General features: G+C 49.7%; 1 protein-coding gene across 1 annotated transcript in view; it reads left to right on the top strand.

The window, feature by feature from the left end:
- The window catches only part of LOC103668010 (core histone macro-H2A.2), a 50,342-nt gene that overhangs the window by 20,384 nt on the left and 2,755 nt on the right, over positions 1-27,203 (top strand). Inside the window, exons 3-8 of the mRNA XM_040624473.1 lie at positions 14,059-14,165; positions 15,401-15,598; positions 16,669-16,779; positions 18,243-18,342; positions 23,044-23,133; positions 25,914-26,088. Coding sequence (XP_040480407.1) covers positions 14,059-14,165; positions 15,401-15,598; positions 16,669-16,779; positions 18,243-18,342; positions 23,044-23,133; positions 25,914-26,088 — 781 coding nt within the window. The remainder of the gene's footprint in view (positions 1-14,058; positions 14,166-15,400; positions 15,599-16,668; positions 16,780-18,242; positions 18,343-23,043; positions 23,134-25,913; positions 26,089-27,203) is intronic.

The raw sequence follows: 27,203 nt of genomic DNA, 5'->3' as shown, positions 1-27,203 counted from the left end.
GCAACAAAGTCTCTGACTCTGCCCGAGGTTAACAAATGCCCCAGGTGCCAGGTTTAAATCCCTTGGGCAGTCCTCCAGGTAAAGCAAACCTCCCGAAACTGTCTCCCCCAGAAGCTGAGCCCCCTGCAGCCACAGCATGAACACCCATGGGTGTGGTGGGCTGGACCCAGTTTCTGGCCCCAGGTCCCTCCTCTCCTCCTGCTTCTCCCTCAAGAGCAGTCTCTTCCTGCTCTTCAGTGCTCCATCCTGTTCTGCCCTCTTGGTCCCCCATCCATCACCAAGCAACATTAGCGATGAAAGGTTTGCCTTGATCCACCCGAGGAAACCTTCTCCCCCTGGAGCTTCCTCAGGCAGACCCTGGCATCTTAAGCCTGTCCCTCACTGTGAAATGGAAGGCTTGTCCCTGGGCTAAAAGTTTTCCACCGGCACCCTTTGGGAGATTGGAGAGAAGGGCTGGAGGGCTCTGAAAGTTGGTGCGATCGAGTGGGAGAGAGCAGTGTTTTCAAAGCACCAACCATCCTGGGGATCTCATTGACAAGGTCTGGGGTGGAGCCTGAGACTCAGCCTTTCTAGTGCTCTCCCCCCGATGCAGGTGCTGCTCCAGGGACCGCTCAGAGCAGCGAGACTGTAGCCAGTCTTGTAGCCGCAGCCTAGAGGCGCGGGGAATGCTTGTGGAAAATGCAGGATCCTGGCTGCATCTGTCTCTCCACCCCACACACAGACCCTGTGGTCTGATTTACTGGTTCTGAAATGGGGCCTGATGGAAAAATCTGCCAGCTCAGAGAGGGAAAGGCAAATAAAGCTTGAAACCTACCTGTCAGATCCACATCACCCAGTGAGACTGGGAGACACCGAGTAACCAGAGATCCCACAGCCTCCAAGCAGGGAGGGGGGTTCCCTGAGGTCCTTCGACCCTAAGCCACGTACTTCTTTTTTTTTTTTAAGATTTTATTTATTTATTTGACGGAGAGAGAGACAGCCAGCGAGAGAGGGAACACAAGCAGGGGGAGTGGGAGAGGAAGAGGCAGGCTCCCAGAGGAGAAGCCTGATGCTTAACAACTGAGCCACCCAGGCGCCCCCTAAGCCACGTACTTCTTGCCCCATTATAATGTTGGTGTAATCAACCAACAGTTAAGTAAGTCCCATGCCTCCACTCAGTGAAGGTCTAAACTTGGTGCATAATAGAACAAACTTTGGTCTTTTGAATCACTGGCATCTCTGTTAGTCTATGGTTCAAGTAAAAGCTGGTCTTTTCCTGTTCATTCATTTAACAAATTCTTGCTAAGCATCAACATGTCAGCGTACACAGCAAGCCCTTAGCCTCTTCCCCGGTATTAGAACTGGACCGCTGATATGATTTTTAATTTATCTCCGATTAGAGCCAGCAGACCCCCTAGCAGTGTGTACTAAAGCCCCAACGTCACACTCAGCACGTGGAGCCAGCACATCTTTAAAGATCTACAGTATCTCCCAAAGAAGAAAGTCACCCTGTTTTTCAAATTGATTACTCATCATCCTCCGTTCACTCAACAATCTTTTATTGAACACTTACTATATGCCCAGTGCTCTCAGTGCTGAGGCCACAGCACAGACCAAGACAGGCAGGAATCCCTGCACCCCAGCAGGTGCATTCTGGGGAGGAGAAGCAGCAAACAAGTGAAGTGTGTGTGATTCGCAGATGGTGACAAGTGCTAGGGGACAAATGAAGCCAGGAAGAAGAGAGAGTGTCCCGGGAATAGGGAGGCCAGGGGGTTTGAGAATAGCGCTAGTGGGTCGGAGGCCCCACTGGGGGCGGGGAAGGGAGTAGGCATGCACGTGTCTGCGGGCTGGCCCTCCAGGCAGGAGGAAGGCAGGTGCAGGGTGTTAGAGGGGCAGCAGTGGGCCGGAGTCCTGGGGCTGGTGGAGGGGCTTGCCCTGTACCTGACGCCCCGAGGAGAATGGGCGGGTGGGGGGTAAAAGCTTGCTGTGGGAGTCCTGATGCTGATGGCAGAGGTGGAAGTGACGTGACCCTGTGGGGAGAGGGTACCAGGGCGGAAGCAGGGAAAGTAGCAAGAAGGCTCTTGCAGAGAGCCAGTGAGTGAGCAGTGAAGGTACTGAGAAGTGGTCAGAGTACCGATATATTTTGAAGGCAAAGCCAACAGCGTTTGCCAATGTGTTGGACGTGCACTAGAGGAGACCACGAGCACCTGGAAGGATGACCCCAGCAGGGTGCTGGGCCAAGGGGAGGAGGTGAAGTTGGTCCTCTGAAGCCTGGGCCTGTTTTCTGTGTCCCTTCCTTCCCTTCCTGTCAGTTTAAATCTGGTCTATCACTTTACCAGCTCTGTTACCTTGGGCTAATTCTTGAACCTCTCTGAGTTTCGGGTGTTTCCAGAGCTAACTCACTTAACTCCATTGACGAGCTAACATATGTAAAATGCCCAGTTCATGCGATACACTCAATAAACGGTCATCCTTCTGCTGTCCCTTCTATTAAGAGCTGATGAAATCATTCAGGGCAAAGATAATGACTGCTCCGTTTACGTGTTCCATTTTGGGGCTGTACTTGCATTTTATTGATACAAAAAGTTTTCAGCCAAAGGAATGAATCGTTATTAGTAGAATTGCAGGCCATGGTTGAGTTAAGTAAAAGGGGGTATTTTGTTACCTTTGGGGTGGGGTGGTGGCCATCGATCGATTTTGTTTAGGAAAGGAGGTTCAAAGCATGACAGCGTCCTGTCACCCTTGAAATGATCATCAACATTCATGACACAAAGCTTGGTTGAGCTTCTCCTTCGGATCAGGCCTTGGAAATGCAGAGGAAAGCAGACAGACCGGGTCCTGCCTCGGGAGGTGAGGCTCGCGGAGCAGGGCTGCAGGCGTTTAGCAGAGCAGAGCACAATAAGCTGGTGTGCAAGCCGGGCAGGGAAGTGACAGGGGCTTTGAAAAGCCTGTGTGGAGATGGGGTGCAGGGGGCTGCCTCTTGTAAAGTAAGCGTTGTTAGGACCGAAACCAGGTTCGTGATCCGGGCTTTTCTTAAGTTGATTGATCTGAAATGCTGAGGACTAGGCTCACCCCCAGAGATTCTGGACGTATGTTCTAGGCATTGGGACTTTTTAAAGCTCTCCCACATGATTCTGATGGCAGCCAGAGTGGGGGTTTGGTAGGAATTAAGTAGATTCTGCTGGGGGTTGAACTAGGGGGAGAATTTCAGGTGGGGTAGGAACGAGGGTGAAGACCCGAAGTTTAGAAGAAGTGTGTGGCCCCTTCCGGAACCTGGAGGAAGTTTGTTACCTGGAGCAGAGCTGGGAACTGGGAGGGGGTAAGAGACGAGATGGGGAATGGCCAGTCAGGTCCTTGAGGGCCATGATGATGTTATGCGCACACGTACACACACAGATAGAAGGGAGGAGGTGGCATCTGGGAGACACCACTTGGGCTTTAGTTGAACCGTTGGCAGGAAGCAAGATCGGAGTCCAGGAAACCACTGGGGGCTGTTTTTGTGTCTCTTTTGAGAATTGATAGTGGCTGGGACAGTGGTGTGCAGAGGGGATGATGAGAAAAGATGGACTTCTGCGGGGGGGATATCTGGGGGAGATAGAGTCGCTCTGCTCAATGATGGATTGGATAGGGGGGAAGGGGATCAAGGTAGACACGAATCTTTCAGCCTTGGCCTGGCTACTTTCTTTCAAGCCAAGCTGCCATGGGTCGAGGAGTGGAGATGGGGACTCCACTCTAAGAGGACTGGCCAAGGGAACGAGAAGAGGAAAGCAGCTGGTAGGTGAAAATGGTGCGTGTCGCTGAAGCAGGAAACAATAGGGGAGAAACAAGGTGCAGAGTGAGGGGCTTAGTGGGTGCCCGTAGGTTTCAGGTCTCTGCAAGGTGCCCTGGAGGACAAATTCTGGCTCTGCCACTTATCAGCTAAGGACTGTGAGGTATGTCGCTTAACCTTCATAGTGTTGTGGTGAGGATTACATTAGACAATGCACAAAAGGTGCTTCGCACTGCTTGGGGCACATGGTAGCAACTCACCCCGGTGCAATTGCTGTTCTTGAGTGAAGCCCGATGAGGCATGTCTGCAGCCAGCAGGGAGCTGCGAGCTGGAGGTGCAGGCATCGTGGGCAGACTGCAGTAAAGGCCGGGAGAGCAAGTGAGGTCACCCAGAGAGAGTGCGGCGACAAGACTGGGGAGCCTGGGAGCAGCCCAAGCAGGACCAGTGTGCACAGTTTTCTGGGCCAAGTAGGGGGAAAGCGTGGTGAGGGAGGCTGAGGAGGGCAGCAGAGGTTAGGGAGGAAAGGCTCGCAGGAGAGTCGGCGTCTGGGAAAGCAAGGAAAGGTGACCATCGGGAGTGATACCAATAAAATCAGACAAGGACAACAGATCTAGCCACCTCAAGGTCCTGGTGACCCTGACGAGGACAGTGTGGGTGGTCAAAGCCAAACTGCAGTGGGTTGAAGAGCTGGAGGTGTGGACAGGAGACAAAGGGGGTGACAAACTCTTTTAGGGAGTTTGACTCAGAAGAAGGGAAGAGAGAGGTTGACAGCTGGTGGTATGGCAGGTGGGAGAGGGTATGACACGGAAGAGGCTTGAGCCTGGGGTCCTCACATTCAAGCTGCAGCTTCCCTAACCATACCTGAACTTCAGCATGTCCTTCCTCCATGAATGTGGGCAGTAAACCACAGTAGTGTTTCAGCAACACCTGGGACTTTTCGACCAATTGAAATCACTGATGTTTTCTTATTATGTTCCTGTTGTTACACATATATAGAAATTTCATTTACACTTATTACTTCAAAATCACAGTAGTTATTAGACCTACCACTAGATCTTGTTATTTACTGTGTTAATAAAAAAGCATATAGACTACTATATTCCAGATTTTTAATACTTTGAAAATTACATTTCAGTGTCATTGGCTTTCTTGGCCATCCTATGTGTTTAATTTTATGCATTTAAAACTTTATGCTGACACTCATTAGGATGGTTATTAAAAGAATTACAATTGTTGATGAGGATGTAGAGAATTAGAACCCTTGTGCATTGCTGGTAAGAAGGTAAATTGGTGTAGTTGCTGTGGAAAACAGTTTGTGGTTCCTCAAAAAGTTAAACATAGAGGCCTCCCAAGAAATCAAAGAAGAATAAACAAGTACATGGAAACAAATGAAAATGAAAATACAATGGTCCAAAACCTTTGGGATGCAGCAAAAGAGGTCCTAAGAGGAAAGTTCATAGCAATACAGGCCTACTGCAAGAAACAAGAAAAATCTCAAATAAACAGCCTAACCTTGCACCTACAGGAACTAGAAAAAGAAGAACAAACAAAACCCAAAACTAGCAGAAGGAAGGAAATAATAAAGATTAGAGCAGAAATAAATGATAGAGAAACTAAAAAAAAAAAAAATTAGAACAGATCAATGAAACCAGGAGCTGGTTCTTTGAAAAGATCAACAAAATTGATAAACCTCTACCCAGACTTAATAAAAGAGAAAGAGAAAGAGAGAGAGAAGACTTAAATAAAGAAAATGACAAATGAGAGGAAAAGTAAAAACCAACACCACAGAAATCCAAAGGATTATAAGAGAATATTATGAAAAACTATATGCCAATAAATTGGACAACCTAAAAGAAATGGATAAATTCCTAGAACACTGTAACATTCCAAAACTGAAGCAGGAAGAAATAGAAAGTTTGAACAGACCAACTGCCAGCAAAGAAATTGAAGCAGCGATCAAAAAACTCCCAGCAAACTGAAGTCCAGGAGAAGATGGCTTCCCAGGCAAATTCTACCAAACATGTAAGGAAGAGTTAACACTTATTCTTCTCAAACTATTCCAGAAAATATAAGAGGAAAGAACACTTCCAGACTCATTCTATGAGGCCAGCATTACCCCGACACCAAACCAAATAAAGACACCACAAAAAAGAGAACTACAGGCCAATATTTCTGGCGAACATAGATGCAAAATTCCTCAACAAAATACTAGCAAACTGTAGCCAACAATACATGAAAAAAAGCATTGGCCAGGATCGAGTGGGATTTATTCCTAGGATTCCAGGGTGGTTCAATATTTACAAATCAATCAACATGATACATGGCATCAGTAAGAGAATGGATAAGAACCATACGATCATTTCAGTAGATGCATAAGAAGCATTTGATAAAATATAACATCCGTTCATGATAAAAAACAACAACAACAACAACCCTCAAAGCAGTCAGTTTAGAGGGAACATACCTCACTATAATAAAAGCCTTGTATGAAAAATCCACAGCAAACATCATAGTCAATGGGGTAAAACTGAGAGGTTTTCCTCTATGGTCATGAACAAGCCAAGGATGTCCACTCACCATTTTTATTCAACATAGGAGTGGAAGTCCTAGATATAGCAGTCAGACAACCAAAAGAAATAACGGGCATCCAAATTGGTCAGGAAGAAATAAAACTATTTGCACTATTTGCAGATGACATGACATCTATGCAGAAAACCCTAAAGACCCCACAAAAAACTACTAGAACTGATAAATGAATTCTATACACTAATAATGAAACAGCAGAAAGAGAAATTAAGGACACAATCCCATTTACAACTGCACCAAAAATAATAAAGTACCTAGGAATAAACTTAACCAAGGAGGTAAAAGACCTGTATCCTGAAAACTATAAAACATTGATGAAAGAAATCGAAGATGACAAAAAGAAATGGACTGGAAGAACAAGTGTCATTAAAATGTCCATACTGCCCAAAGCAATCTATAGATGTAATGCCATCCCTATCAAAATGCCAACAGCATTGTTCACAGAGCTGGGACAAACAATCCTAAAATGTGTATGGAACCACAGAAGACCCTGAATAGCCAAAGCTATCTTGAAAAAGAAAATCAAAACTGGAGGCATCACAATTCCAAACTTCCAGTTATACTATAAAACTGTGACAGCGCGGTCCTGGCAGAAGAATAGACACGTAGATCAGTGGAACAGAATGGAAAACCCAGAAATGAACCCAGAACTATATGGTCAACGTTCGACAAAGCAGGAAAGAATATCCAATGGGAAAAAGATGGTCTCTTCAACAAATGGTGTTGGAAAAACTGGACAGCGTGTCACATGCAAAAGAATGAAACTGGACCACTTTCTTACACCAGACACAAAATAACACTCCAAATGGATTAAAGATCTAATGTAAGACCTGAAACCATAAAAATCCTTGAAGAGAGCACAGGCAAAAACTTCTCTAAAGTCAGCCATAGCAGCGTTTTTTCTAGATATGTCTCCTGGGGCAAGGGAAATAAAAGGAAAATTAAACTATTGGGACTGCATCAAAATAAAAAGCTTCTGGGGCACCTGGGTAGATCAGTTGGTTGAGTGTCAGGCTCTTGATTTCAGCCCAGGTCATGATCTCAGGGCCCCGAGATGGAGCCCCACGTCAGCTCCACGCTCTGCGGCGAGTCTGCTTGAGATTCTCTCTCCCTCCCCCCGCCCCTCCACCCACCCTGTGCACTTGCACGCACATTCTCTCTTTCTAAAATAAATAAATAAATAAATAAATAAATAAATAAATAAATCTTTTAAAATAAAATAAAAAACAAAAACTTCTGCACAGCAAAAGAAACAATCAATAAAACTAAAAGAGAACCTACTGAATGGGGGAAGATAGTTGCAAATGACCTATCCAATAAAAGGTTAGATTCCAAAATATATACAAAAAACTTTTACAACTCAACACTCAAAAAACCAATAATCTAATTTAAAAATGGGCAGAAGACATGAGTAGACATACAGATGGGACACAGACACATGAAAGGATGCTCAACACCAGTCAGCATCAGGAAATACAAATCAAAACCACAGTGAGATACCACCCCACACCTGTCAGAATGGCTAAAATCAACAACACAAGAAACAACAGGTGTTGGCCAGAATGTGGAGAAAAAGGAACCCTTGTGCACTGTTGATGGGAATGCAAACTGGTGCAGCCAGTCTGGAAAATAGTATGGAGATTCCTCAAAACTTAAAAAAGAACTACTGTACAATCCAGCAATCGCACTACTGGGTATTTACCCCCAAAAAATACAAAAACACGAATTCAAAGGGTTATATGCACCCCTAAGTTTATTGCATCATTTACAATAGCCAAGGTATTACAATAGCCAAGCAGCCCGAGATGTCTATCGATAGACAAATGGATAAAGGAGATGATGAATAAGTAAAGGAAAGACACACACACAACCGTGGAATATTACTCAGCCATCAAAAAGAATGAAAGCTTGCCATTTGCAATGTTGTGGATGGAGCTAGAGAGTTTTATGTGAAGCCAAATAAGTCAGTCAGAGAAAGACAAATACCATATGATTTCACTGATATGTGGAATTTAGGAAATAAAACAAATGAGCAAAAGAAAAAAAGAGAGAGAGACAAGCCAAGAATCAGACTCATGACTACAGCAAACAAACCGATGGTTCCCAGAAGGGAGGTGGGTGGGGAGATGGGTGAAATCCGTGATGGGGATTAAGGAGGGCACTTGTGATGAGCACGGGGTGATGTCTGGAAGGGTTGAATCACTAGATTGTACACCTGAAACTAATACTATGCTCTGTCAACTACATTGGAATTAAAAATAAAATGTTTGATTAAAAAAAAAAAGTTAAACGTGGAATTATCATATGACCCAGCAATTACACTCCTGGGTATCTGCCTTCCTGAAAGAATTAAATCAGAGACTTAAACAGTTCTTTCCACACGCGTATTCATACAGCATTATACACAGCAGCCAAACAACGGAAACAACCCAAGTGTCCGTCAGCAGATGAATGGGTAGACAAAGCGTGGTCCAGCCATGCAATGGGATGTTCCTCAGCCCTAAAAAGGAAGGGAATTCTGACACCTGCTCCACATGGCTGAGCCTTGAAGACTTTCTGCAAAATCAGGGTGAAATAAGCAGACATGATGGGACAAATGTGACACGATTCCACTTAGATGCAGCGTCAGAGTAGTGAAATCCACAGAGACAGCGCGGAGGGGTAGTGGTGGGGCTGAGGGGCCGCGGCGGAATGGGCAGTGGGGCTTCATGGGCACGCAGCTTGCATTTAGGGGACGCAGGTGCCGGAGACACATGGTGAGGGTTGTTGCATGACACTGGGAATGTCATTGATGCCACTGAGTTACTCACTTAGAAATGGTAAATGTCACGTTATGTGCATTTTATCACAATTAAAGAAAAACCCTTTATTCTGAGAAGGGGTCCATAGCCTCACCAGACTACCTGGAGTTCCTGGGCGTAGCATCCCTGGCAGAGGGAGAGAAGCTGGAGAGGCTGGAGACAAGGGGCCCTCGGGGAAGTGGGACCCTGGGGCCTCCAGAGCTGGCTGGAGGCTCTGGTTGAAGCGGGTAGGTCCCTCCTCTGGCTCCCAGAAGGAGGAGGGCAGCTGGGTACTGATGAGCACACCACAGTGTCCCCCTATGAGGACATCAGCCTCTGGCCTACGCCTTCCTCCAACACACAGAGCATCACCTTCACCGTCTGTCCTTACTGAACCCCATAAAACAGCTGATGTCCTGGGAGCCGCCGGGCCCGGGTGGGTGGTTTCCTGTGGCCAGCTTACTTCCCCCTTCAGATTCTTGACTGTGGGCTCTGAAGGTCCTCGGTGCTTTGGAAAGGGGACCTAGGGTCACAGGAATGCCCAGTAAGAGAAGGCCGGGGACTACTTAGCTAAAAAAGAAAGTCACACAAATTTTCAGCTACTCTGAGCCAAAGAGAGCAGTCTGCTTTGCCTGATTTCTCCAGACTGGCTGCCTGGCGGGGCCGTGTTCACGCATCACCACGACGTTAGACCCATGCAGTGTTTCTAGTCCCAAGAAACGGGGAGGACGTGGCATAATCTGGCGGCAGACGCATGCTGAACTGCTCATCCAGGAGGCCCCTTCCACCCGAGACATCCTCAAGCCTCCCAGAACGGACATCACATTCATACTTCAGTCTGCCAGTCTGTAAATGTTGGTCCAGTTCACGTTTCCAAAAGAAGTGAGGGAAGATGGACTGAAAAAGCAAGCCCCCAGTTCTGGAAAATAGTTTTGCATTTACCAACAAAGATATAACATAAATGTAAGATGTTACAAATAAATAATTTAAATCATTTTTGTAGTGAGGAAATGTTCTGTAACATATTTTTAATTAATAGGACAAATAAGTCTTTTAAAAAGCTTGAATTTCAGGGCACCTTAAGTTATTGTGTCACATAGAAACCCATCATTTACATCATTTCCAGACAATCGGGTCTCTCCATTTAACAACAAGCATTTCTTTATCTAATGATTTTCATTTATTACATTTATGTTTTGAAAAGATCACTTTGGCATCCAGGGCCACATGTATGGTTGGGCAGGTTGTACACTGTGCAAGGACAGGCATTGAGGGGAGTATCATTCCACTAGACCTCAAAGATTTGTATATTTATTACAAGCATTGCCAGCAGATGGCAGTAAAGAGTGTTGTGCTAACGAAATCAGGAAAGTAAAGTGTCTGGCAGAAGGGACATCTAATTTGTACAAAGGAACGTATGGGCCAGCAGTGGCCTTGTTGGCATGGATCTGGAAGAAGACAAAAATGGGGGTGGGGAAACCATTTGGACAGCCATGACAACTATGTGGGCTCAAAGAAAGGAGGGCCTGAACTCAGTAATGGCAGTAGGTGCGGAGAAGAGGGGCACAGTTGTGTGACTCTTGAGGCCAAGAGGAGGTGAGAAGGGGAGGGGTGGGGAAGGGAAGGACTGCCAGGTCTCTGGGAGGAGCTGTATGTGGATAGAGCTGCCGCCCCCAAGAAAATGATTGGGATTTGGGGGTGTGGTGAGTTTGATTTACCTGTGGAACACCCAGGTGAGGCTGTCTAGGTGACACCGGGTCAGGACTGAAGGTGGGGATCTGGTGGCATGGGCACGTGGGAAGCTAGAGCCATGAATGGATGGGGTTTCCCTGGAAGACTGCGCGGCCCGGGCAGACCAGAGGGCCCAGACAAAGCCCTGGGGACATCATCACCTCGTGGGCAAATGGGCAAGAAAGAAGGGGCTGAGGAAGGAGACAGTCTTGAAGGCGTGGCCACTCCGTGCCCTCTGTCCCAGCCCGACGGTTACTGCGCTATGTCCCATCTCTTGTGGGCTAGGGTAGCCAATGTTGGTTTCTACTGTGGACAAAATGAGAGGACCCAACTCTTCCAAGATTACATGCCTGATGAGCTTTCCAACCTCCCTTTTGAAATCATTTTTTTTAATGACCAGATTCTAAGCCACATACCAGATGGCTCCTATTGCTGGAAGTGGGACTTCCGAGAATATAGAAGTCTATAGACTTCCATGGAAGTCTCCACCACTTAACAGAATAATAATTTCACAAAATTTTCAGCGAAACAAATATTTGCTGTATAAATCCATTTTTCCTGCTGACTGCCAATAGAAGGATACTTAAGTTCTCAAGATCAATAAAATCACTCAAGGATGTAACAAACATTTAGAGTGCATGTGAATATATTGGTCATAATAACATTTGAAAATAATAATAATTAATGTTATTTCAGACATTTAGACCATGAAGTGTTTGTCCCAAGGAACAGTCAGACCACATATCCAATAGAGAAGTCCTGGGTCTGGATTTTCAGCTGTATATTATTAAGAAGTTTTTCTCTTTCTGGAACAAAAGTCTACCTCTGCTTTTGCTCTAGAGCACAGAATCGAGGTTTTTCTCTCCTATAACTGATTTCGGAAGCACTAGCCTGGGAGCCCAGGGGTACACTGGCCGAGCCTCGCTTGCGTGCCCCGTACGGGACCTCTTGCTGCATCACGGCTGTCAGTCTCTGGCCGTGCTGTCCCTCTGTGAATCCAATGTCCATGCAGCCGTCTGTCTGTCAAGCTGAAAATAACCCGACCTCAGGGGCTTCCTGAAGACTCCAAGTCCATAGGGCTTCCCGATTAGTCCTGCCTCTCACGCCGACAGCTCATTCACCGAACTTGGCAGGATGCTTAACATCTTCCTCTAAGTGTGGGCGACACAGGCAGGAAACTGGTAGCCCAAGATGCTAAATGAAATTCAGTTGCTCAGAAGCTTAAAAGTGGGAGGCTCTTTGACCCCCCTCAATCCAGAAAAAGGGGTGAGAGGAGAGCTCCTTCCTCCCAGGTGTGGGGGCCCCGAAAAGAGCAGGGGCACAATAGAAAGCTGTACGGTTTAACCTAGAGTCGAAAAAGCCAGCCTATTTGTGAAAGCTTTATAACCACATTTCTTTGTGATGGGTTACCCTTCTTTTAAGGGAAAGAAAGGGTTGGGCAGCAGCTTGAATGCAGCTAGCCATATGACCTAATAGGGCAAGAATTTCAAATACTCTATCCCATTGTCCCAACAAGAGTGCTCGTACTTCTCGAACTACCGTCCCCCAGTGTTTGATTCCGAAAACACAGCCACCGTGTAAATGCATTGTTGGTAAACACGATATTCATTGCTTAATAACCTGGAAAAGATGTTGTGAGAATGAATTTGCAGTGATTTAGCACTTTTCATTATGGAAATTCTATATAAATATTTAACTCTAATGCGTATTTTATTCTAATTTTTTGTTAATCACATTTGCTTAGTTAATATGGCGTACTTAGGCAGTTTTTTTTTTATTGCCATAGATTTTTATGAGTGATGGTAATTTCATGTGCTATTTACTTGAAATTAGGTTGATTGTAAAGACTCACACAGAATTGCCTGTTAATTTTAGAGCTTAGTATTTATGCCATTGTCCCAGCAAATTCTCCCAACACACACACACACACACACACACACACACACACACACACTTTGCCACCACATTATCAGTGAAACAACACATCGGCACATTGCCTCTAGCTTTCTAAGAGAAAGAATTCTTCTTTAAAGCCTCATTAATACTTTTGAAGGCGGACAAATTTGATTAGCAGAACATGCCTCTGAAATTGAGAAAGAAAGAGAGGAAAAGGGGAAAGCCTACAGATGGTATGAACCAATTCTATATAGATTTTTTTTTAATTTTGACTAAAAATTTTGATGACATGTAAGATAGTTTTAGGAAAATTCTCCTTTATCAGCCCTTTTACATTTATCAAATGACATGTTTGTTAAAGTCAGATCCTGAGGGATATGTGGCAACCCCCCAAACCCCAAATACCTTCCTTCCAAGCCTTGTAGGTCTCCCCATTCAGAATTCACTTTCCGGGTTAAGCATGGCCTCACCCCACAGTACAAGTTAGTTCTTCCCACCCACTTTCCTTTAGGACAGGAGGGACCTGGGGCATCAAGTGAAGAGGAAAAGGAGATTCTGGAAGGTGTCCCAATGGGCACCAAAGAAAGACTCTGCGTACATCAATATTCTCTTCAGAGATGGCCCTGCTCTCCTGAGACTGGAAGACACTCGGGTCCTGTGTCAGGGCTCTGTATTGGTCAGCTTTAACTCCTGCTGACTGTGCCTTAAACGGGAGACTTTGCTTCTCTCTCATACAAAAGAAGTCTATAGAAGACAGCCCAGGAGTAAGGACAGGCCAGGCAGGAGCCTCCACCATCATAAGAGACTCCAGTTCCTTCTATCTTGTTGTTCTTCCTCTTGGCCAAATTCCAGCCATCACGTCCTCAGTCTGCCAGTAGAAACGGGAGGAGGGCACAGTCCCGCCATTGATGGACACTTCCCAGAAGGACCGTACAGGAGGACACCTGCCTTTCATTGGCCAGAATCTAGTCACATGACCACAGTTATCAACAAGGCAGGTGGGGAAATACCCTTTCCTCTTGTGATGATGGGCTCAACAAAAAACTCAGAGATCCAAATGCTAAGGAAGATGAGGGAGAGTTAATGTTGAGGGCTTCTAGAAGACTCCCACAGGATCATAGAGCAGGTCTTGCTAAAACATCTTCCTCATCTGTAACCTGAGTTCTTTCCAGCTTTCCCGATTTCTTTCCAGGCCCTGGCACTGAAACTCACAAACCAATCAACGTGATTACATTCAAAGACCATTTCCAAAGAAAAGCTCTGGAAAGCTCAGACCCCATTCTGTGATTGCCTATTAACTCCCCATTGTGATTTCAGCGGAAATTCTAGAACTGGCTGGGAATGCCGCGAGGGACAACAAGAAGGCCCGGATAGCACCGAGACACATCTTGCTGGCAGTGGCCAATGACGAGGAGCTCAATCAGGTACGTCTGTCTGAAACATGGCGACAAGGCACAGAATGGGTTTGCCGGACACACGACCGCCTGTGGACCCGGATGGCTACAAATCATTCCTGCTACAGTCCCCAAGCATATCAATACCAAAAAAATTTTTCAGATCATGTAAGAGAAGAACACATTTTTCTAGCTCTATCATTCAGATAGAAAATTGCCTCTGGAATAGACCCGTTATCTATTCTGGGTCTTACCAGACCTTCTTTTGCTCTCTAGAAGCGAACTCTGTGTGTGACTGGGGAAGGTATAGGCAGGGATGTTATTCATGGTTTCTTCACCCGAATTTTGTTGACGATTTATTCTGATGAAGGCAGGAGACTCTTCTTCATAGTATAGAATTAATTCCCAAGTATTGTGAATGCCTCCCCCAGGAAACTCGAGATGGATGGTAGATGGTATAACAACTTTTATTCTAATCTCTTTCTTCTCAAACTGTGTATGGTGAAGAATTCTTATTTCCCGTCCATCATGGACCGATAATTTCCCAAAATACAATAAAAACTAATTGCCAGAAAAGTTTTCAAAAACAAAACCATAACAAACCACAAGCCACAATTCTTTGCTATTCGATCCAGTAGATGTACAATACTTCTGTCAGCTTGCGCTACAAGTTTCTGGACTCTTCCGTGCCGTTTCTGTATTTCCCTTGTCCCGGACGGTAACTCCCTGTCCGTGACCACACTCGGAGGACCCGAGCTGCTTCGGGATGTGATACTAGTGCATCAGGTACCTGTCGATTACGTACAAAATAAACAGTAATGGAGAGGCACATGGTCAAACATACTGCACTGATGGAATGTATGATCACAAGAGGGTGGAGAGCACTGCTCTGTTGTTTACTGGGTCTAGCCCTAGCATGGACCTTTGAACCCAGTTTTGTCAAGCTGTGCTCCCCACCTGTGAAGCTCTTTATCCTCTGTTATGTCTGGAATTCTACAGCCCTGGCAACAGCCCTGGAGCAGCCTCTATACCCTTTCATCGTGCCTTCCTTGTTTTGCTTTCTGTACGAGACCATGGGATGCCTTGATACCTACAGAGACACGCTCTACTGGTGAAACAGGGAAGCCCATTAAACCACCTATCATGCAGTGTCTCTGAGAAAGCCAAGACCAGATTTAACACTTGTTTTGCCACCAGTTAGAACTGTATGAATCCCAGAGCCAGCAGGCTCTTTGCTGCCTGCGTTCATGTGTTTCTCTCTCTAGCTGCTAAAAGGAGTGACCATTGCCAGTGGAGGTGTCCTGCCCAGAATTCACCCCGAACTGCTGGCCAAAAAGCGAGGGACCAAAGGCAAGTCGGAAACCATCCTCTCCCCTCCCCCAGAGAAAAGGGGAAGGAAGGCGGCATCAGGCAAGAAGGGAGGCAAGAAGTCCAAGGCTGCCAAACCACGGACGTCCAAAAAGGTGAGCCTGGGTTGCCTGTGTCAGCCAGGGACTCTCAGAGAACAGGAGAAGGTTGAACGATCAGAAGATGAGCATGTAGCCAGCATTGCCAACGGGCTGGGGACTCTCCGCGCTGGGAGAAAATGGCAAAGGGCCCCTAAGACGAGAGCTTTAATCACCAAGCAGGGTCTACTAGAGGTTTCCAAACCCAAAGCATGGGTGGTCTTCATGTTGCCAGGTGCTTCCACTGCCCCCATCAATATCTTAAGTGAGAGACGATAGCCGGGAGCTCTTCACTTCTCTTCAGAGCTCCGCATCGCGCACGAAAACCTCTCTGTCTCCCACAGACTGTGTGTCTCCCACAGACGGTCAGCTGCATCCAACCAGTGGGATGTGGGTAGCCCGATGTGCTAGGTAGCCGCAGCTTGGAGATGCCATTGCAAAGTCAGACTTTCATCTGCTGCCCAGTACGAGAACCACTAGCCACAGACGGCTCTTTGAATTGGAATTCATTAAAACTAAATCAGATTAAAAATTCAGTTCCTCGGTTGTACCCCCACACACACACATTTCAAGTGCTCACTAGGCTTAGGACATTTCCATGATCACAGAAAGTTCTATTTAGTTTTATTGGACACTGCTACTTCAGAGGTTGTCCAGTTTCCATTCCACAGACCTCCGTGATAACACGAAAGATTTCTAAGAGTTCACTCCACTGCCTCTGTGCCCCCAGGGAAATCCTGGGGAGTAGGGAGGTCCAACAGTGGGCTAGGAAAGACGCCGGTTGGTTCTGATGCTTTGCCATCATAAGCTGCAGGCGTTGCAAAGGACAAGAGTAACAGCCCTGTGTCCTGGTTTGAATGAGGAATGCAGATACCCTGAACCTCCTTAACACTCTTTCTTTTGGGCGGCACCCTTTTCTTTCCCTCTTGTTGCCGTCCCTGGCTTCCCTCCATCGAGACAGCTGAGCATAAGACCCAACCACTTCCTTTCCCATCCGAGGTGCTGGTAGCCATAGGAAGAACTTAAAAATGCCACTTTGGGCTTTTTTGGGATTATTTCCCATCTGTCCTTCTGATTTCTACCAACAGTCCAAACCAAAGGACAGCGATAAAGAAGGAACTTCAAATTCCACCTCTGAAGATGGGCCAGGGGATGGATTCACCATTCTGTCTTCTAAGAGCCTTGTTCTGGGGCAGAAGGTAATAAAGACCATTGCAATGTGCTGTAGTAAAGACGCGGTTGCATTTTTATAACCTCCTGTTTGCAAATAATGATGCTTCCTCCATCGCTTGCTCCCCTAAAAGGACTTCCACTCTGGTCTTGAATTATTCGCGTTTAGACTGAGGAGCTTTGACAGGGTCTACACCGTGAGCGTCAGCAAGCTCTTTAGTGTCTAGAAGTATTCATGCTGACACGGGTCAGACAAAGATAAGCTTAGAGAACCCTCCAGATCAGGCCAAAGAATGGCATCATTGCCGGGAACTCCCCATGCCCCCCTCATTCCTGGGCCCGCCCAAAACATCCTTAGCTAACTTTCTCAAACAGCTCTGGGAGGCCAGCCTGACATGGCTCGATGTGATTTATCAGAGAAAGAAAATAGAAATATATGCTTCCTGAACATCCCTGGTGTTAGAAATGAATTATTTGCCAATAATTCAGTCTGCTTGCCTTTCTAGATTGCAGAAAGAAAACAAACAGGGCTATACGTTTGAATAGTCTGCAGCAGCCCAGACAGACACGCAAATAATTCATTCCCACTAGCATAAAGTTTACAGAACAGACCATTTATCTCCCACGTCAAATGGGGCTGAAGTAGGACACACACCGGGAAACAGTGAGTGAGTCACACCTCCAGTAGCTGAATGTTCGCAGCCTGGTAATAAGATCCACCTCTCCGGAAGCAGAGAGTGTGCATGGGGTGGGTTTCTAATTTCTCGCTGATGAACACAGGGAAGCAAAGAGGCGGAATCGAGATCCCCTCCAAGGGCTGGCCACCGCTGCATGGTGATGAGCTTTCTCTCCCTTACCGAGGGGAACGGGACTGTCGTGCTCACAGGGGAGACGAGGGAAAATGCCCTGCATTCCGCTCAGCTGTGAGCACCTAGGGCAGCATTTCACAAGTGTAGCCCTAAGAACGTGGTCCCCAAAAGGCAAGGTGGCCCGACAGAGGCAGGTCAGAATCCCGCAGCCCATCGCTTGTCTTGGGTGAGGTCTCTCGGCCACACGTTCCCACCCCCAGATGTCTGGGCTGCTCCGGGAAGAACGCAGGGTGCTGAGGGGACGCTGGAGAGCCAGCGCGGGCTTCCCTCCTAGTTGCCGCTCAGACCGTGTGTCACCCCACACCAAGGTCCCCGGGAATTGGGAGATGGAGGTGTAGCTCTAGGGAAAGGAAGACGAGGGGAGGGCCCATTCCTGTGCCTGGAAGAGGAGGCAGATTTGTCGCAGGCTGCCAGAGTCACGGTGAAAATCAAACCCACTGAACTCCAGAGAGCCCCCGAAGACCCAACACCCGGCAAACTTGACAGTCACTCCATGCCCCAGCCCTGATTGTGGACATTCGCTATACATAATCGAGACAATGAACAGATGGGAGGTAAAACGTGAAGATTTTTTAATTGGATCTGATCTTTCCCACACTGTCCATCTTTCCTTCCTGATGCAGCTGTCCCTGACCCAGAGTGACATCAGCCATATTGGCTCCATGAGAGTGGAAGGCATTGTCCACCCAACCACAGCCGAAATTGACCTCAAGGAAGATATAGGTAAGGTCCTGAGACTGGGGGAGGGGTGCCAGAGAACCACCCGCTGCTTGGGCGAGTCCTTCTACAGTGGGTCCTTGTCCACCAGATACCCTGAGCTGGGGAGACCGTGTCACACTCTGCACATCGCCAAACAGCATTACTAGAAAATAACAAATTTTCTTTTTAATCTGTGTATATTTCTGAAGTGTGTATTGAGGTGTTCTACAAAACAGATCAGTAGTGCACACCTTGACTACTTTTCCTCTAAGTGAACACAGCTGTGTTCACTGGCACCCCAGAATTCCCCCTTCTTGCCCCGTCCCAGTCCCCATTCCCTCCAAGCGTCCCCACTGTCCTGTCTTCTCACTGCACAGACGGCTGTCCTCTGCTTCAGATTTTATATAAATGAACTCATGCAATGCAGCTTCTTTTGTGTCTTTGGCTCAACTTCGTATTGTGAGATCCACCCGTATTGTCGAGCGCGGCTACAGCTGGTTCGTCTTCTTGGCCGTGTAGTGTTCCGCCATCGGATTATTCGGCAGTGTGCTGACCATTTCAGCACTGGTACCATTCGCATAGTTTCCAGTTTGGGCTATGATGAGTCGTGCTGCCGTAAACATTGTTGTACGTGTTTTGGGTGAGGCTGCACATTTATTTTGAGCTTAAAAATTAAGAACGCCTTTGGTAAAAAGAAAATGGACATCTAGATCACTACCAGGGACTGCCGCCTGCCCCCTCCCCGGGTGGTGGACGGTGCTGCTCCGGGCTAGGTGGAGGAAGCTGCGGGGATAAGCTATCGAGGGCACGAGACGTCATAGCCCACTGGATGGTCATGATCTTATCCATTGTTTATAAGACAGAAGTGCCTTAAACTCACCATTGAAAAAGTAAAGTTAGCAAAGAAAGAAAGGGCTTTGTCCCTGGGATTCCGGACTTGCTTCTGACGTCAGTGCTTAAGGCAGATGCTAGCAGCTCAGCCTCGGGTGGCAGCACCGGGGGCGCAGGATGCTGGACACGCTCAGGTTTCCCCTGTGGCAGCAGAGCCCACTTGCTCTGCTTCAAAGGAGATAGGACAGCCTCCGCGGTGGGGTGGGTGAAACACAACGTGGAGAAGCAGGACTTCTCTTGCACACAGAAACTGTGAACATTTCCTCTTCATTCTTGAGACCCAGCCCAGGCCCTACCAACTGCCCTGAACACCCCCGCCCGCCTTAGTCTTAAGCTCTATTTTGACATGTATCCTAGCTTCTCAAAAACAAAACGACAACAGTGTGCTACTTGATCATTTCTATAGTTTGCACTTTTATATCAGGAAAGTCATCAGGATTTTTTTTAATTTTTTAAGTGGCAGGGGGGTGATAGGGTAGAAAGAACACAGGGACTGGAGGAGAACCTCAGGCCCATATCTCAGCGGTGAGGCTTCTGGGGTTGGGAGGGGTCTGTCTCCTGGATTTTACAAATCACCTCCTAGCTGTGTGACGTTAGGCAGGTTTCTTAGGGTCTCTGAACCTCAGTTCCCTCCCCTGTAGGTGAGGATAGCAATAGCACCTGTGTCATAGGGGCACCTCGAAGATTAAGTGGGGTCATACCGGGCCAGGCTCATCGGCGTACGACGAGTGTTGGTCTTTTTATTGTTGCTGTGCTGTTTAGAAGGGGTCCCTCCCGTCATGATTCCATTCTCCACGACCATCACCGAAAGCAATCATCCCCTGCAGAGGGGCCCTAATTTATTTACTCAGAGCGTGTGTGCACATGCAAGTTGAGAAGGAGGGACAGGGGGAGAGGGGGAGAGGGGGAGAGAGAGAATCCCAAGCAGACTCCACACTGAGCGCAGAGCCCAATGCGGGGCTTGATCTCACAACCCCGAGATCACAGCCTGAGCTGAAATCAAGTCAGACGCTTAACCACTGCACCACCCAGGTGCCCCTCTGCTTGATTCTTTTTAAAGCACTGCGTGTTACTACAGGAAAGCTGGAGCATACGCAGACATAGCAGCCGAGCGTGACGAAACCCTACCCACCCTGCTGCAAGCATATCAACCCACGACCGAGGCTGCTTCGGTGCCGCCCCACCCCCAGCGCCCCAGGCCTCACACCATCGAATCCATGGACATGTCAGAATGATAAGGGCTAGCTTTTTGACAGCATCACCCCAATACCATTATCACAACTGGAAAAAGTCGTATCATCAAATACCAGTCCCTGTTCCAATTTCAATCATGTCGTTAATCTCAATTTATTTTTTTAATGTGTTTGATTCAGGATCCAAGTAAGTCCACACACTGCAATGGGTTGATAAGTCTCTTATAACCTATAGGTTCCTCTTTCATATCTTTTCCTCCTTTCCTTCTTTTTTTTTTTTCAATTTATTTTGTTGAGGAAGCTGGGAAGTTTGTGCTATAGGGTCTCCCAAGTCTGGATTGTACTGACTTCATCCTCCTGATGCCGTTAAACACGTTTCTTCTCTGTTTTTCTTATAAACTGGTAGTCGGATCTAGAGTCCCAATGAGATTTAGGCTCAAAATTTTTTGGCAAGACTATTTGGTCAGTCATGGAATGTTCTTCCATCAGGAGGCACACGACGCCCGGTTGTCTCTCACTGACGCTCTTTGTCTAGCTTTGTCTGTTTGTTAGGGGTGGTGTGGGGTGGCCGTATCCTAATTCCAGCCCTACTTCCTTTCTTCACTGGAATGCTTCCACAGGGAGAAAGTCCCCTCATCAACATTCCGGGTGGCGTTATTCTTGGAAGTCTTCAGGGAAGAGGGTGGGCTCGCCTTGCCTTTCACACGCTCCCACCTGGCCCCTTACACCTGCTTCCCCCACTTCTCGGCGTGAACAGGGCCGCCGGCTGTGGTTCCTGGCCTTCTCCGGGCCTCTGTGAGCCAGCAGATCCGCACCGGCCAGGAGTCTGAGGGCCAGAAAGGAGACTTGAAGGCCCGAGATGACCATTTCCAAATGATGTCACTGAAACCCAAGCACATTCGTGAAGAGATGCCCTCCCCTTCCCACCCGCAGGGGAGAGTGGCTGCTGGAATAGACATGGTCCACAGTAGCCTGCATGACGTCCTGTGGCTCTCCAAACACTCTCGAGTGTCCGGGTGTGGAGTGGAGAAGCTCCCTCACCCAGTTCCCAGGGAGGCCCCTCCACTGAGTAATGACCATCATAGTAACTCTAAAGAGAGAGCTGAGACTTGCCCCAGGCAGCCAGATCACCAAATTCATTAGAGGGGGAAAGCACGCGTGGGGGAAAGGCCTTATCCTGCACTGGAGAGCAGCAGCCGTCTAGTGTAGACACGACGCCCATGTGTCATCTCAGAGGCATGAGGAGCCCCCGGTGTGCGGATATGGGGTTCCTGCTGGCCAGAGGTGGAGCCCTGCCATCCCCTGGGGGCTCCTCTTGGCCTCTGTGGAAGCACGACCCTGAAATACCGAGTAGAGGACTGTCCTAACATCAGAGACTCAAGGGATCTCCCATCAGGAATGTCCTTAGAGTTTTGCCTCTCAAATCTGCATTTTTCCATTGAAAACCACAGCCAGGTTGGAGGAAGACCCTTGCAGGCTGCCCTGGGCCTGTGTCTGTCCTTTGACTGAAAGACTTACCACACACAGGTGGTGAGCTGGGAGTAGGGCCCCAGAGCTCTCCACCCTGGAGTTCCTGCTGAGTCATCTGTCACCACAGGCCTGGAACCAGGCTTAAGACCTGGTGACAAGAGGCAGGCTGCAGGGTCTGTGAGAAGGCACTGCCTTCAAATCACCAAGATACTGAATTTAACCAACCCAGCGTGGGGACTGAACCCAAAGATCAGAACACTGGAGCCCCAGTTTTTTTTAAAAGCTCACCTTTAGTACAGCGTAGAGAGTAACACAGGCAATGGTATTTATAACAGCCCCATACGGTGCGAGACGGTGGCTCCCCTGGTGGGGAGCACAGCATAACGTGTAGACTTGTCCAATCAGGATGTTGCACCCCTGAAACTCCTGTAACATCGTCTGTCAACTGTACTTCCATTTTTATTTTTTTTAAAGTTATTTAAACAGAGAGATAGCATAAGCAGGGGGAGTGTCAGGCAGAGGGAGAGGGAGAAACAGGCTCTCCACTGAGCAGGGAGCCCGACGCGGGACTGGAACCCAGCACCCTGGGATCATGACCTGAGCCAAAGGCAGACGCTTAATCAACTGAGCCACCCAGGCGTCCCTGTACTTCCATTTTTAAAAATCACCTTTAGGACTCATGTTCTGAGACTGCTTATGACCAAATCACTCCCTCAAAAGTTCCCTTAAAAGAGTTTGCTAGAGGGGCACCTGGTTGGCCCAGTCGGTTTCAGCTCAGGCCATGATCTCAGGGTTGTGAGATCTAGCCCTGCCTCAAGCCCCGCACTGGGCTCCACGCTCAGGGAGGTGTCTGCTAGAGATTCTCTCTCTCCCTCTCCCTCTGCCCTTTTGCCCGCTCGTGTGTGCACACATTCTCTCTCTCTCCAAAATAAATACATGAAATCTTAAAAAGGGGGGGGTTTGCTAGAATCCAAGTCCTGCGGGACAGAAGCTCAGAGACCCCTGCCAGCGTGACCACTAGCAACCAGGATTCCCCTTGCGAAGTGTTGAGTCCTACTTTCTCAGTGTGGTTGGTGGGTTTGTTTCCTGGCCTACAAAAACTGTGTGAAACGGTGTAGCTAATGACTTTGGAAAGGACAACAGTAATGGCTTCCCTTGTTCTCCTCCGCAGGGAAGGCCTTGGAAAAGGCTGGCGGCAAAGAGTTCTTGGAAACAGTAAAGGAGCTTCGCAAATCCCAAGGCCCTTTGGAAGTTGCCGAAGGTAAGTGTGGCCTCGGGCGCCAGTTCCTGGCACAGCCTCAGCCCCCACCCAGCCAGCGTCACTAGCTTCACGCTCAATCAGTGTGCCAAGCAAAATACACCGCAGCCAAGATGAGATCCACTTCTGCTTCTCTCAGAGAACTTGAGCAGGCCAGTGTAGACCATTTCACACACCCTGGGGATGACAAAGCGTCTGGATAGTTAAGTCAGTTTGCACACGATCACCCAGAGATGAAGATGAAGGGTAACATACACTCATCATGTGGTTCCACCATCACCACTGCCAGGATCCGGAGCTCTCCTGTCACCTCCGCTGGATACCCCTTGCCCCTCCACCGGGCCCTGGCCGCCACCAGTGCGCCTTCTGCCTCCATGGCTTAGTCTGTTCAGGACATTGCACGTAAACAGAACCCTAGGCTCTGTGACCTTCGGTGCCTGGCTTCCTTCACTTCATATGATCTTTTCACGGTCCATCCATGTTGTAGATGTGTCAGTGCTTCGTTCCTTTTTATGGCTGACTAGTAGCCCATTCTGTTCCTCCATTCACCAGTTGGGCCGTTTCCACCTTGGGCTGTTGCAAATAGAGCAGCTACGAACATTTGTTCATTTGTTTTTCAAGGCTGTTGAGTAACTTGTTGACAGGTGGCTCCAACTTCAGATCCGTGTCCTCCCCATATGCACACACACCACCTCCAGGGACCACGGAGTCGGTGCCATGTGCCACCCAATGCCAGGGATCCGAAGACCATGAACCCCACTCCTGCCCTCCAGCATGGGACTGTCCAGGAGGAAAGGCAGACAACAGAAGTGGGGCCCAGGGAGGGAGCCCCTGCCCTCTCCTCACAGGAGCTGGGGAGGCCCCAGGGAGGATGTAAGACCCCCCCGGAGGCAAGGACACTGTGGACAGTAAGGATATCATGTGTGAGAAGGCCCAGGTCGTGAGCCAGCATGGAGCCAGCAGGCAGGAGATCCTATATAAACAAGAGGGGCGTCTTTGAGAGTTTAAGCTGGGGACTGTCGTGATCAGATTCAATCGCTAGAAAAGTAATGGGGCTTCCGGTGAAGAGAAAATATGAGTCCACACTTTATAATCTGCACATCCCACTCCCCATACTGATAGCAATGATCGAATTTCACACTTAAAATTGTGAGACAGAGCCGTACTGAGATATAAGACAAACTTATGTGTGGGGAGGGACAGAAGGGCGGCCACCAGCAGCAGCAGTGGGGCAGGTCAAAGCCAGCCGTGGGGCCAGTCCCCAGGGTCCTGTGATCTCTGCAGAATAGCCGAGACTCCAGGCCTGGGGACATTGTGCCCCTGGCCGTGTACACGGTCATAGGGTCAAGCCGGTCATGCCTGCAGCCTCCTGCATTTATGTGGATGAACCCCTTTACGCACGCACGCACTCGTCTGCCAGCCCGCACCCGGCCGGCCCTGGGAAGGCGGAGAGCTGACACAAAGGGTGTCCACCCGCCCACCCTGGCGAGTGCAGCCATAAGTTCGCCAACACTGGACGTCGCCAGGAAACACTTCTCAGAGACTAGGTGGGCATCACATTATTTCAAATAAATCTTTCAAACCAATCCCACACACTGCTCTGAAACGCAACAGACATCCATTTGTGTTATAAACACTGTCCCTAGCGGCCACCGCCTGCCCAAACCGGCCCTGGCTCCCAGGGCAAGGCTGGGGCCCTCAGCACACCCGGTGCCTTGAGGGACACGGAGCCCCAGCTCCGCAAAGAGGGTGGTTTAGGGGAAGCCGTGCTCGGCTGCGGCCACCACGGCCCCGGGCAGCTGGAGGATGGCCAGTGGCTCAGACTGAACTGCTTGGGATGGGCCTGGGGGAGTAGAAAGGACTATGAACTGGCACAACGAGACGAGGCTGGCATAACTGAACTGCACAGCCCGTTTTGAACGCCTGCTCCAGTGGGGGCGCCTCAGGTGTGTCGAGGTGACCCGAAGACAGTCCCTGACCGTGGGGGCGTGCGACCGAGCAGCACAGCGCTTGTCCATTTGCGGAGGGCCCTAAACCACTCTGCGCACAAGTCCTGCCCAGACCCACTGAGCCGGGACCCTGGGGGCCGGGTGGGGAGGGGGCAGGGCCTACCTGTCTGTTAGTGCAAAGCTGTTGTATTCGTTTCCTACCACTGCTGTAACAAGTCACACTGTTACCGAAACTACACCGCGGTTGGCGGGGCTGGTCGAGGCTCAGAGCAGCTGCCCCTCGCCCCTGCCCGCTGCTGGCTGGCCCGCTCCCCGGCTCCTGGCCGCGTCGCTCCCATCCCCTTCTCCTACCACCACCTTCTCCCGCCTTTGAGCGTCCTGCCCGCCCCCCTCTGCCGCGCTCAGAAGGACCCAGGCGATTGCATTTAGGGCACACCCAGATAATCCCGGAGAGCGCCCCCCATCTCGCAAGCCGTCACTGACTCACCTCTGCAAAGGCCCTTTTGCCATGTGAGGTAACGCTCCCGGGTTCCGGGGGTCTGGACGTGGACATCTGGGGGAGGCCACCCCTCGCTGGGAACCACGGCCAGTGGGTAGGGGACTGCGGCGAGCGGGCGGAGCGTGTGACGGCCGCCAACGCACTCGTCTGGAGCTGCCCGCCGTCCCCGGCAAGCTCGCGGGCAGGCGTCCTGGCCCGTCGGAGGCGCACGACGGGCCCAGCCGGCTTCTGTCGCCTCCCCGCCCGCACGCCTCCGGGCGGCTACCGCGAGGGGCGGCCTGAGCCCCTGGCTGAAGCGAAGGGGTCATAACCGCGCCGTTTCTCTCCCGTCCCAGCCGCTGTCAGCCAGTCCAGCGGACTTGCGGCCAAGTTTGTCATCCACTGTCACATCCCTCAGTGGGGCTCCGACAAATGTGAAGAACAGCTGGAAGAGACCATCAAAAACTGCCTGTCGGCGGCAGAGGACAAGAAGCTCAAGTCGGTGGCGTTCCCGCCGTTCCCCAGCGGCAGGTAAGACGCTCCTCCGGCTGGGCGGGAGCCGGGGCTCTCTCCTTCCAGCCCACTCCCTGCGGCCCGCTGCTCCCCCGCTCCGCTCTGGCCATTCCAGAAGATACGACCGGCGGCTGCCGGCGCAGCCAAGCACGTTGACCTGGTCGTAGCGCCAGAAACCCAGTTTCCCCGCCTCGAAACCCGGAGAAAGGCCGCGTTGGAGAGGAGCTGGAAGCAGCGTTCGCCTGAGACGCTGGCGCGTTCACTGCCCACGTCCCGCCCGCTGCGCCGGTCAGAACACGTGATCAGAAAACCCCAGGCGCCCGGAGGTTGGCTCAGCCCGTTGGGCGTCCGACTCTTGATCTCAGCTCAGATCCGGATCTCAGGGTCGGCCGTGAGTTCAGGCCTCATGTTGGCCTCCATGCGGGTCAAGGAGCCTACTTAAAAAAAGAAAACTCCGGGCTCAAAGGCCTTGCTACTCAAAGTGGGGTCCGTGGCCCGGCCGCGGCGACGCCGCTGTGTTAGAATGTTAGAGTACGGAATCTCAGAGCCCCCCGCCCCCAGAACTACCGCCTCAGAATCCCCAGGGGGCTCGTGCGCTGCCGGGTGGGGGGGAGGGGAGCCTGGAGGCCGAGGTCCTCACAGACACACCCAGACACGTGACAGGCTCTCGCCGAGGGTCTGCTTTGGGACTTAGAAGTGATGGTTCTAACGGCCACAGACCCCAGCTGAGTGCGAGAGCCGCCGCAGGTGGGAGGGAGGCTGTCTGTCCTCACGGGTAGCCTGTCCTCTCCTGTCACACTCAGAGTCGGAGCGAGCTTTCGCCTCAATTCGGAACACCCTGTCCTAAGAGACGGCCCTCGGTAACACAGATGGGATTCCCACACTAAGGACGGTTCCCTCAGGGGAGGGCTCAGAGGGGAACCGTGAGCTGAGCGAGCAGCTTGGGGTCTCCACAGCCTGGCCCGGCGCCAAGGGCTGAACTCTGTGCGCGTGCGTCCTGAGGTTCTGGGCCGGAGGCTCCATCCGAGGGAGACTTCTGGTCAGGCAGGCTCACCCCGCCCCCGCCCCCGCCCCCGCCCCCAGGTGTTGACGATGGCACCGCCCAGCCCCCTGGACAGCGGTGTCCCCGCTTG

Source organism: Ursus maritimus, unplaced genomic scaffold (assembly GCF_017311325.1).
Source record: "Ursus maritimus isolate PB19 unplaced genomic scaffold, ASM1731132v1 scaffold_7, whole genome shotgun sequence".
NCBI lineage: Eukaryota > Metazoa > Chordata > Mammalia > Carnivora > Ursidae > Ursus > Ursus maritimus.
The sequence above is the reverse complement of the archived record's forward strand: the minus strand, read 5'-3'. Positions and strand labels throughout refer to the sequence as shown.